The sequence below is a fragment of the Apaloderma vittatum genome, unplaced genomic scaffold, assembly GCF_000703405.1.
Source record: "Apaloderma vittatum isolate BGI_N311 unplaced genomic scaffold, ASM70340v1 scaffold38265, whole genome shotgun sequence".
In the NCBI taxonomy this organism is placed as follows: Eukaryota; Metazoa; Chordata; class Aves; order Trogoniformes; family Trogonidae; genus Apaloderma; species Apaloderma vittatum.
In genome coordinates, this window is record NW_009718302.1 from 1 (window position 1) to 12,261 (window position 12,261).

At 44.1% G+C, this 12,261-nt stretch overlaps 1 protein-coding gene across 1 annotated transcript; it reads left to right on the plus strand.

Annotated features, from left to right (window-relative positions):
* Positions 1 to 2,507: 2,507 nt before the first annotated feature.
* On the plus strand, positions 2,508 to 11,634 carry LOC104274540 (delta-1-pyrroline-5-carboxylate synthase-like; the record flags this gene model as incomplete). The annotated part of the gene is made up of 7 exons (XM_009870195.1): positions 2,508 to 2,628; positions 5,034 to 5,257; positions 6,936 to 7,085; positions 7,174 to 7,278; positions 8,601 to 8,759; positions 9,245 to 9,335; positions 11,374 to 11,634. Coding segments are annotated over exons 1-7 (1,084 nt in total), but the record flags the coding sequence as incomplete, so codon positions are not given.
* Positions 11,635 to 12,261: the final 627 nt, after the last annotated feature.

Here is a 12,261-nt window from a genome sequence, read left to right on the forward strand (position 1 = left end):
AGCGGGTGAGGGCACACACCGCCCCCGGCCCCAATGTCACAGAGAACCTGGTGGTGTTGGGACGGAGACTCCCCTGGTTAAAGCTGTGAGCGTTTCCTTGGCACTCGGTTGAATTCTGCCTAAGGGCAGCACAGTATCGGTCTTTCTATTGCATTTGGGTCTCCATTTTTTTCACTTGTGGAGGGTCCTAGCACTTATTGGAGTTGCTGGCCTTTGGGTGTAAATCTGTGAGGAAAAAGTTTATTTAGTTTTATTTTACCAACTTGCCACAAATAGTAGTGGGCAACCCATGGGCCTGAAGGTAACAGACTGAAAAATCAGTTTTATAGACTGTTGTTGTTAAAAAGCATCAGCTGCAGCATTTGAGACCTCTCATTGCTTGGGAAGGTGACTTAAGTCTCTTGACGCTGATCTGGAACAGAATCTAAACGTGCTGTGCTACTTAACAGCTATTATGAAGATAATAAATTCATGAAAACTGGCCAATGGTGTTGTTTTCTGTGAGCAACAGTTTAAGGATCATTTCTATGATTTAAAGAGATGGTCAGACGATTTAAGTGCTGGATCTGAAGACTAGTTTGGAAGGAGTAGGTTTTCCTGGTAATGAAAAAAAAGTTTTTAAGCTAGTGCTAGAGCCTTGGAGAAATACTTAAATAATCTTTTGCATTTCTTCTTATTGCTCCCTCCATGTAATACAGAATGAGGTTTGATGGGGTTTTTAGCTGGGTTTTTTTTTCCTTGTAAGTCATGTACTTTTTTTTTTGTTTATTACTGAAGACCAGAACCATTACAGGTATGGAAATGGTGGAAATGGGAGTGGAATGGAAAATGAGAATTGAAATTAACTTTAAATCCTTGATTGAGTGAGAGGAGAGGAAGGAGTTGCTCTGAGTTCTTGGACTAGCCTAAAAGAGAGCTTGCAATTTCCAGCATGCCCTGTGCTCCCTCTGTGCCTTTGACCCCGTCATTCACATTTCATGCGTCTCTCTTTGTGTTCTTGGTGTCTGTTGTTGCTTTAAAATTTCTGCCTTCTTACTGACTTGGTTTCTTTGCCTTTTCTCCCAAGCTAGTTTCAAAAGCGTGCTGTTTCTTTCTAATATTTTTCGTTCAAAAGATCCGTGCTGTCTGCCACTTCCCACTCCTCATCGTCTGCTTGCTCGCAGCAAGGTTGTCTCTGGCAAAGGCAGCCAGGAGGCAGCTTTCCAGCAGGACGAGATTGCTCTTAGTTGCAGGGAGCCCTGCGGTGAGAAAGGGGTTTCGTTCTTGGGAGAAGGAAGCATGGACTGCTTTCTCAGTTGGAGCACATGCTCAGAGTTCTTTGCCTGCCTCATCCTGGGAAGTGGTCAGGACTGTGTTTCAGAGGAAATACAGAACTGGAGGGACGTTGCAGATTAAAATGCCGTGCTGTGGGACAATTGCTAGAAGAACAGGAGAGCAGTTACCTGGGGGTGGCCGCCTTGTCTGACGCAGAGGTTTGTGTTTCAGTAGGGATTATAATGAGGTATAATAACACTGCACTGATGCAGCATAATGAAACTCCGAGTGTTCCTGTACCTGGGTGCCAGAGCTGCTAGCTGGGGTTTGTAAGAGCAGTCTTCCAGTGCAGCCGCTACAAGCTCTCCTTGGCTTCTCCTCAATATCTTCTCTCTACCACAGCTTGTGCAATTTTGCTTACTCTGCTCCAGTAGTGCACAGGGATGGATTGAGAACAAGTAAAGGGAGCAAAATTTTGTACAAGGGGCGGGAGAGGTTTCATGGCTTAAGCACGGTATGGGAGAAATGGATTCTTGTTAATCTCTGCTGTTTCTTTGTGATTCTAGGTGTGTTACTCCAACTAGACCCGTCAAAGAAAATTGTTAATTGTGTATCCTTTGTCTGCTGGGCACTTGCTCCAGCGGATTTTGAGTTAGAGGAATCCTGAGTGCTTAGAAGTTCAGTCAAGGCAAACTAATGCCAAATACACTGGAAACTGGTGTCCTTACTTGTAACAGTTAACAGTTAACATCTTGTCGTTTGGTAGTGCTCGGGGAAAAGCGATCGGCATATCTTCTATATTGTGGAGGGCTGAGACTCGTGAGAGACAAAGTAAATGGTTCTTTGTGGGGTGTGCAGAGAAAGCTGGATGATTCAGCCTCTCTGCGTTTTGTTTGGTTGGTTGTTTTTCTTCCAGGCTTCTCTGTGGACAGAGTTATGACTTTTCCCCATTGTGGGTGCACTCATTGGTAGTCTTCCCTTCTTTCAAAGCCGTTTTTTGTTTTTATTCTTTAATAGTAATCTTTTGCCAGCAGGTAGGGAACAGGGGTCTTCAGTTCTTCCAAGTCGCAGTCTGAGGATTCTGCAAAACAGAGACAGTGGGCTGTCTGTCTCTTGGGGAAGGAAATTGTACAAGAGTGTACAGGACAAAGAGAAGGTGGGGTGGGGGGTGAGTGAGGAAAGAAATATAGATGGAAATTTGCCGATATTTAACCAGTTTTTCCCTCTCCTCCCTTCCTTTTAACTTGCAGGTATCCTTGATTTGCAGAAGGCATCTCAGAATGTTGTGTCGAGCTGCTTTGAGCCCTCGTGTCCGTTCCTCTGGATGGTGTTTTATGTTATCGACACGTGCCATCGCAGCTGTTCCCCGTTTATGTATGTATGAGGGAAAGCACATGTTTCTAATACTGTTGGACAGTATGTGTCTGGGCATGCCTGTGCTCTTTCCTGTGTTGAAAGGAAAATCACCTCATTAGCATAATTCAAAGTTTAGAGCCTCTGGATTGCGCCGCAATTGCAGCTCTACTTTCCTATGTTACTTTCTGCATTAACTCAATAGTATTCAGCTGGGTGTCTGAGAGGGTGTATTTTTCATTCTGATGTGTATTTCGAGCAGAAGAATCAATTGTGAAAGTATTGCTACTGTAAAAGTTCTTTATGTCAACCTCATATGTTCTTGGTAAACAAGATCTGATTATACCGGCTCCCCATCTGCTTTCTTAGCTCACACGTGTCTTAGTTAAAACAAGGTGTGAAGCTCAAATGTATTCAGATTTGATAAAAGTGGAAAGATGTTTGCGGGAAACCTGAGTGTGAATATATAGATGCACTGTCAATAGTTGTTCCATGAAAATGTAACTTGAGGGAACCATTCACTTTCTGTCTGGTTCGTGGTCTGAAATAGAGAAGGCAAGGGTGGATAGACCTATTAGATCAAGAGATTAACTGTTTACCAGTGCAGGCAAGATTAATTTCTCATTGGTCTGTGTGTTAACAGTTCTCTTTTGTTGGTATTTATATGAATTAATGAATGTTGACATCTTGAAAATGCTAAACTTGTTTTTTTCTGGACTATAGATTGCTGACTTCTGCATTTGTTGTATTCATAAATATTTCATGTTTTCCAAAATCAGAGAACTACTCACAGTTAACACTGTGAACATTTTCCCTAGTATTGGCAGTAGTCAGTACCCAGTATTGAAGCGGCTCTGCCTGCTTCATCAGTTGCATTCGAAAGCTGTACTGAGGGTTTATCACAGGTTTCTTTTGTTCTCCACTGTTTCTTTTGTCCCGTTCAGCTCGTGTGTATTTTGAAATTCTGCTTCATTACTCTTGAGAAGCAAGTGTCATGCAGCTTACATAAATGGATCTACGGTGCCAAACACCTACGTTTCTTTCATGTATTTCCCCTTTATTAAGGAAGTGAAACTCTTCACCAGGTACTAGATATAAAAAACTTTAATGCCTAGAAACATATTTGTCCAAGAAGTTGACTGGATGGCTATATCAGATTCTCACTACTTGCATATGAAGCAAGTTAATGGGCTTGCATCACCAGAAATGCTTTGCATATGTGATGTGGGAGCTGATCCCACGTCTCGGCTCAGTCTTTGAGCCCTGCCATCCAGCTGGTTCTTCACCCAGCACACTGTGCACCGGCTCATCTCCGAGCTGGACAGCTTGTCCAGACAGATGCTATGGGGAACATTATTGAAAGCTTTACTAAAATCCAGAAAAACTACACCTACTGTCTTCCCTTCGTCCGCTAGACAGGTGTCCTGACAAGAACAACTAGAAGAAGAATAAGGAAATGTGTGGTTTTATTCAAATAGTATGGCTTATCCTTATTCTATTAATTATCCAGTTGACACCCTTGGACTGCAGGTATTCATATCTGCATGACGACTCCTTCAGACACAATTCACTGTGGCTCTGCAGAACTTCATGTGAAGTATGTTTAAAGTGCTTTCCATCTGCCTTCAGTCCTTCAGCTTAACCTCAGGACTTTGTGTTTGAGTCCACCTCTTTGTCAGTTAGAAAAGATCTAGACCGTTCCTTGTGCTTGTACCTTAACAGTAACTATTCTCTTTAATGTGCTGTGCTGACAGCAGTCTTGCTGTCTCCTGCGGGCATTTTGAAAAGAGGTTTTGTTGAGAAATGTTCCCTAGCTCTTTGACTTGGGCAGAGCGCCAACCGCACGTATCTTCTGTCTTACCTGAGCAAAGCTGTGACTGTCCCTTCTCCCTCCGACACCTCTTTATCCGGTAGGAAGGAGACTTTCAGGTTGTCTGTCATCCCCCTTCTGCTGTCCCTAGTTAAGCAACATGCAAAAATACTCAGCTTGGAGATGCTGTAGGAGCTGTGTTTCTTTTCTTGTCTCAAGCTTTCTGCACTAATACACATGGGAAAGCTCTCTGGCTGTATCTAATGAAGCGAGGCAAAGGAGGTTGCTTTTAAAACTAGTTGTTTTACTTCTGATGTGAGCCATATATGGCTTTTACAGTGTCCTTCATTTTGCTCTTCTAGATTGTCAGAGTCGAAGCTCAGTGACACAGGCAACGTTGCCTTATATGCCTGAGGGTGGTTAGTGCTGCTGCGCTGTTATTGGTCCTCACTTTACTGTGGTGACTTCAAAGCTGGCTTCTCATTCCCAGTCACTGAGAAATGTGTATTGGGAGCTTTAGCCTCAGAAAGGGAGGAAATGTTACATGAGTTCAGGGGCTGAAAGTCTGAATGAAACACTTAAAACTACTTCCCCCCCTTTCTTTCTTTAACCACAGATGTCCCTCGCCACAACCCAAGATTAAGGAATGAATCCATCCGGTTTTGGAGCAACATCCCGTTTATCACCATGCCACTCAGCCGTGCCCATGGGAAGTCGTTTGCACACCGCAGTGAGCTGAAGCACGCCAAGCGCATCGTGGTGAAGCTGGGCAGCGCCGTTGTGACTCGCGGCGATGAGTGTGGCCTGGCTCTGGGGAGACTGGCATCTATTGTGGAGCAGGTAGTTCTGGCTGGAGTGGAGGGTTTGTTTTAACTTCAGGTACTCGGCGATTGTTGGATGGCACAGATCATTGTAGGAAAACCTCATCAAACAGTGATGGCCCTTTAAAGCAATGCCTGGACCTTTCACTTGTTCATCCGCTGTGCTGTGGTAGCGTAAATGCTGTAACTCAGTAAGTCTGTATTTGAAGGTGTGGTGAGTTAACTTGTTGGCTCCCCACGCCTCAGCCCCACCACCAGCTGGACTACGAAGAAAATGAAGAGAACAAAAGGAAGAAAACTCAGAGGCTGAAATAAAGGCAGTTTAATAAGTGAAGGAAAAGGGAAAAGAAACGAATGATGTTAATCGCTTGCTACCTTGCACAAGCAGACCAATGCCCAGATAGTCCCCGAGTGATGGCAGCCGTACCCTTTCCTATTCTGCTACCCGAGTTTTATTACTGAGCACGATGTTACGTGATATGGAATGTCCTTCTGGCCAGATCATGCCAGATGTGTCCTCTCCAAAATTCTTGCCCAGCCCCTAGCCTACCTACTCTGATGGGAAAGAATAAGCCTTGATGATGTGCAAGTACTGCTCAGCATGGGAAAAAGAGAATGTTTTGATGCTGTTTGAGCACTACTTAGCAATAAGCAAAACATCAGAATGTTACCAGCACTGTTTTAGTCCTGCAGTCCAAAACACAGCACCATATGAGCCCCTGTGAAGAAAGTTAAGTTCTCGACTGGACCCAGTGTAGAGGGAGAGGTTTGCACAGTCAGATTTTTATGCAGTAAGTAAGACTTGACTGGGGCATTCACTGGATCTGGAGGGAAGGTGGCACGAGTTTGTGAAGTCTGCAGAGAGTAGACCCTTGATTACCTGAGCATTTGCATGTTTCCTCCAGGAGAAAGCTTGAAACCTCGTTACTTGTAGGAGAAACTGATGGGATCAGCTCGTGGATTTGTTCTCCAAAATGAAATTATGACTTGGGAGGCAGGGGAATTGGACATGCCTTCTCTGGGAAGTAAAGTTAACATAATAATTAGATTCATGTAAGGCATTTAGCTTTAGAGCTTTGAAAGGAATCTGGCCAGATGCACGTAAGGAAGAAGTAATTAAAAACTGTACTATCACAGCATCTTCACTTGTAGTATTCAAAGTTACTGTGTAATGGCAGCTTTGGGAATGGATGGTGAATAAGAAGGTTGATGGAAGGTACAGCTGCTGCTTAACAACTTTTTCATATCTTATCTTTCCTTATCTGTAGCAATGGAGGGGGAGGGGTGAGGGGTATAGAAGTGTTGCCATGTAATACGGATTGTGAAAGTTCAGGCATGACTGTCATAAAAACTGGTATTGTGAAAAGAAAGTTTAGCAGAAGCTGTAGGTTGCGTGCAGTCCTCTGCATAGCTCCGAAATGTCTAGCAAGCTGCGCCTCTCTGAGCTAAAGAGCGAATTCTGTTCAGTCAGTAGAGAGCATCTGTCCTTCGTTTAGTGACTGTCTTGCCCCTAACCCTTGACAAAAGGTGTGCAAGAGTGTCTTAGAGGGTGTTTGCTTTGCTTTGTGCATCGTTGGGTAAAACACAACACTTATGTCCACACGAACTGGCGAGCATAAGGTACCTATGATAGCCAGAACTGTCATGCTAGCAGTGATTGTTCTTCAGGCCCCATTTCTCACGTTCTGAACTTACAGGTGTCAATGCTGCAAAATCAGGGCCGAGAGATGATGATTGTCACCAGTGGTGCTGTAGCATTTGGAAAGCAGCGGTTGCGTCACGAGATCTTGCTTTCTCAGAGTGTGAGGCAAGCACTTCATTCAGGACAGAGTCAGCTAAAAGATATGGTGAGTGGCTGGCAACAGTCCTGCTTGTCCTTGAATTCTGGTGCTGCCTGCTCCAGCCACTGTCTGGAGCTTTTCTTTATCTTTGTAGGCTCTTCCAGTCCTGGAGGCTCGAGCCTGTGCAGCAGCTGGCCAGAGTGGACTAATGGCTCTGTATGAGGCGATGTTTACGCAGTACAGCATCTGTGCAGCTCAGGTAAGGGATTCCTTCTTTCCCAGACTGACTTGTGACTTCAGTCAGTGATGGAATTGCTCCTGCATTTTTTCCCATGTCTTACATGCTGCTGTCTTTACTGTAGCCTTGAATTTATGTTGCCATCCTACTTTGGGGGCTGCTTAGTGTAGCATAAATGGCAGCTGTCTGGGAAGTGCCTTGCTGAGTGCTTCTGAAATGGAATGCTGAAGTTGGTGATCCAAAGTTCTAAAGCGAGGATTTAAAAATCACAAGTGGCTGAACTGTCACACGTCCTGTAAAGAGATATGTGCACTGGCAGAAGCATATATCCACACTTCAGAACTTGCTGTCCATCTGCTCTTCTAACCTTTTCTAACTTGTGGGTGGTGGTATCCCTAGCCTGAGTCTTCTGCCTATACTGAATGCTGCAACTGTACTAACTGACCTGCTCTTAAATAGGCTTTGCTTCTCTTAGATACTCTGAGAATACAGGATTACATCAACTGTAAGGCCTTATTTGTTTAGATACTTTTAATATATTTAGGAGCCTAGTAGGAAATCTCACTTGGAACTTCTACCTGCAATACAGTATAGCTGACATCACTAAAATGTTTAGAGTTTGGCTAACAATCACTGTAGGTTGTGGTTGTTCAAGTCTGTAGACAATGATTCTTCAATTTAAAGGAATTAATTGCCCACACCAAAGGAGTCAGTGTGCTCAAGTGCTATTGTAACGTTTATCGGGTAGAATTGTTTGCTTAGTTCTCAAATGTCAAATGGGCAGAGTAAAAATGAAAAAAAAAAAAAGCCTTTTCAGAGCAGACACTGAGTTATTTTGTCTTAAAATACCAAAAAGAAAGGAGCCATGTCTGCATGCAAAAAGCTTTAAGACCAAGATTCTTTCAGAAAAGCGAGCGAGTTCTAGAGCTGAAGAGAGGCCTTGAGGCATCCCTTCTGCTTGCGGCAGTAGAAACACTACGCTGGGAGGGAAAATGGGAAAGGTGGTGTCTTCGGTTACCTGTCAAATTGTTCAGGGTCTCAGTAGTTATCAGCACCGATGTTCTGCGTATGTTTTTTTTGTCCAAGTTGGTTCCTGGAGCCCATGATCTGTCAGTTTGAGAAAAGCCATTATAGACTTCAGTGGAAGTAAAGGCATATAAACCTGAAAATGTTGTGGAAAGAATATTTCTCACTTGTATTCTTTATCCATTAAATGTGGCGAATGTTTCTTTAGTCACCCAAAGGGCATGACTCATCTGTTACTATACGTTAAAACATACGTTTATGATGATCTTTTCGGAGAAGTGGTAGGCTAAGTATACGTATTAATTTCCTCCCTTTAGATTTTAGTCACCAACCTGGATTTCCATGATGAACAGAAGCGTCGGAACTTGAATGGAACGTTGCATGAACTTTTAAGAATGAACATTGTCCCAATAATTAACACTAATGATGCTGTTGTTCCACCTCCAGAGCCGAACAGTGACCTGCAGGGGGTAAATGTGGGTAAAGTATTGCAAGGGGGTGGTTTGTAGATGGTACAGTGCAAACGTGTGCTTCGCTAATGCCAGAACTGGGGGCCTCCAAAGCTTGCAGTAGGGAAACATACAAAATTAGCAACTTGGACAGAGGGTGCTGGAGGACTCAAAAGCAAGCATGTCCACTTTGGTTTTCTCTGACTAGTTGAAGTTGGAAGGCATGTCAGCAGGTCATCTAGTTGGGCCTGCCCAGGTGTCGGTTAGTACCTCGGCCTGTCGCTGGGTGTGGAGGTGGGGAGTGCAGGTGCTGCTCATGCTGCTTGTCATTTTGATACCAAAAAGCCTATGTACTTTCATGTAAAGATCAACACCGAAGTTTCCAACAGGTGTGAACAAAGTAGCTCGGAAGGGCTTGGTAGTGCCGAGGCAGCTTGCTTTTGTATGTTGCAGCCAAATATTTCCTAGTTCTTCCTGCTCGTCAGTGCTGCTGATGTGCATGTGCATTGCAGGTGATTAGTGTGAAGGATAACGACAGTCTAGCAGCACGACTGGCTGTGGAAATGAAAACTGATCTCCTCATTGTTCTCTCAGATGTAGAAGGTTTGTGAGTCATTTCTTTACTGTCTTGTTCTATTGAAGTACATCAGATATTGGGGTTTTGCTGATCTCTTCAGTTCCTATCTTTTACAGGACCAATACAATGTACCCTGTAACTCCTTAAGGCGTACACCCAGTGCTGATGTTGTTGCATAAGCCAGAGACTGTCGGCCACACTGCTGAGTCTGGGAGGGTGAGCATGCATGTGTGTGGGCGAAAACAGCCAGGAACAGCCACAAGCCACAGCTGAAATGCAAAGAGTAAATTTATTCTTGTTACCTGAGGATCTTTGCAGCAGCACCTGGGCAGGGGCACACAGGCAGTGATCGCGTGAGCAGCAGCAGTGCAGGCCTGAGGAGATCTTCCTGCGCTCGAAAGCGTGTGGCATTGAACCCGCTGCTTTGCTGTATTTTACCCGCTGCTCCGAGTTCCCAGGACTCTCAGGACAGCCATGCTTTGTTCCTGCCACAGCAGGGCAGGGATGCGAGGTGCCCCTGCATCTACCCCAGGCCTCGGTTATCTCAGCGTGGGCGTGCTGCTGGTGGAGCACCTGAAGCCAGCAGTAACCGAGTGCCATGTGTGTGTCTTCCAGCAGCCCAGCTGCAAGTCACCTGAGCATACCGACAGCCCTCCTTGCCCATCTGCTGTTATATTCCCACAGCATGTAAACCTGAGACTTGTTCCAGAACCTAGAATGCCATGTGTAGTATGATACTTCTACTAACTTCCCAGAATTGGATGATACTGTTCTGAGTTTTATGCAGAATGAAAGTTATGTGTTTGTAATCAAAAGGATAAGCCAAATACTGTTCTAAAATAGTCTCTTTCTTCTGGGAGAAGCTTCTGTATTTCAGAATTACAGGGACATTACAAGGTCATTGCCTTCCAGATACCTTGAACTTGCTAGCTTTTTCCATCTCCCAGACATTTGGCTTACACTGCTCTGGTCTTCTGGGCTGTGCTGCTGTGACATAAGTCTGTCACCTGTGGATGTTGAAGTTCCTTTTGTAGAGAGAGGAGAGTAATGGGTGCAGTTTCACATCAGTGCAGTCCACATCACCCAGGTTGCGTAACCTTTTCATCTTCTCCAGGTGGATTTCTTTCAGTAGGTCCCAGACTTTGGCGTATATTGTAGGCCCTGAGGAGGAAGGAGATGCCTTTCCATAAACATCTTTTAGCCGGTTCAGCTGGATTTCATGGTTGATTCTAGGTGATATGACTATCTGAGAACAACTCATAAAAGCAGTAGTCAAAATAACATGTGAAAAAAAATTATCAACCAACGCTGATCCTCCAAGCATATTCATTCAATGTGACATCTTGTTTATGGAAAGATATGTGTCCCCTCCTTCCTGAGCTGTCAAGGAAGGACACAGGTAGTCTGCGCTTGTGCTCTCTAATGTGTAGTGCCAGTATTTGCTCAGATGAAAAAACAACTAGGAAATGTGGTAGTAGAGTTTAGGTTTAACATGTTAGGTAAACCAAAGTGTCATTCGACTCCAAACATAGTTACATAAAATTATCAGATTTTTTTTTTTAAATGATAAAAGTATGTCTCTGTAATATTGTGTTCCTTCTTGGTGCAAATTGATATTTACCCTTTTTTGGATTTCTGAATTGCTCAGTTTATCATTGTACAACCCAGCATTCACCAGTACCATCTTTGATTTCAGCGACGAGGACTATACTTCACCTGTTTATTTGTAGGCTTCTATATGTAAGCCCTGATTTTGAACATACAAAAGCTGTAAACTTTCCGTAACCTGAACTAAATGTTACTACCTCCCAGCCTGTGCACTGCTGTTTGTTATGTGGGTTTTTTGTTTCGTATTCATAATGCTTTCAGTAAAGCTGCACTTCTTGAATCTGCCTGTTAAGTGTTTCATGATTTCAGTCCCACAAAAAGCAAGAATCTTGGAAAGCTTTCTATTGTGTAAAATGGAATAAAGCTTTTCAGCTTCATGGATTTTTTTCTGTTTTCACTGATGAGCTTTGGAGATGGAGTCATGTAACCCTAACAGATTTTTATTATTTATTTCAGGACTCTTTGACAGCCCTCCCGGATCTGATGATGCAAAACTCATTGACATATTCTACCCAGGAGACCAACAGTCTGTAACATTTGGAACCAAATCTCGAGTGGGAATGGGAGGCATGGAAGCCAAGGTAGAAATATGGAACATTTATTTTGTTATTGGGGAGGAAAGGGAGATGTTGGAAGCAGAGCTAGATGACTGTGCTGCTGTTCAGGTGGATCTTGACAGACTGCAGGAATGGGCAGACAGGAACCTGATGGAGTTCAGTAACGGGAAACACAGGTTGCTGCTCCTAGGGAGGAACAACTCCTTTCACTGGTAGGGGCTGAGGAGTTGACTAGAAAGCAGGTTTACTGAAAAGGACATAGGAGTCCTGGTAGACACCAAGTGGAATGTGAGCCAGCAATATGACCTTTGGTATAAAGAGGCCAGTGAGTTGCGTTAGAAGGACCATAGCCAGCAGGCTGAGGGAGGTGATTATTTCCCTCTACTTAGCACTAATGAGACCACGTCTTTAGAGTTGTGTCTGGTTCTGGACATGTCAGTAGGAGGAGGACATGGCAAACTACAGGGAATCCAATGGAGAGCCATGAATATGGTTAAAGAGTCAGAGCATCTGTCATGCTAGGAGAGGCTGAGAGGCAGGGCTGTTTGCACAGGCTAAGAGAAGGTTCATGTGTAAACACCTGAAGGCTGGGTCTGAAGAAGACTGAGCCAGACTCTTCTCCCTGGTATCCGGGGAACAGACAAGAGGCAATGGGCACAGACTGGAACACAAGAAATTAAATTGAAATGTAAGAATTTTACAGTGAGCTTGCTGAAGCAAGGAGGAGGTTGCCGAGAGAGCTTGTGGGATCTCAACATTTCACAGAATCACAGAATCATCCAGGTTG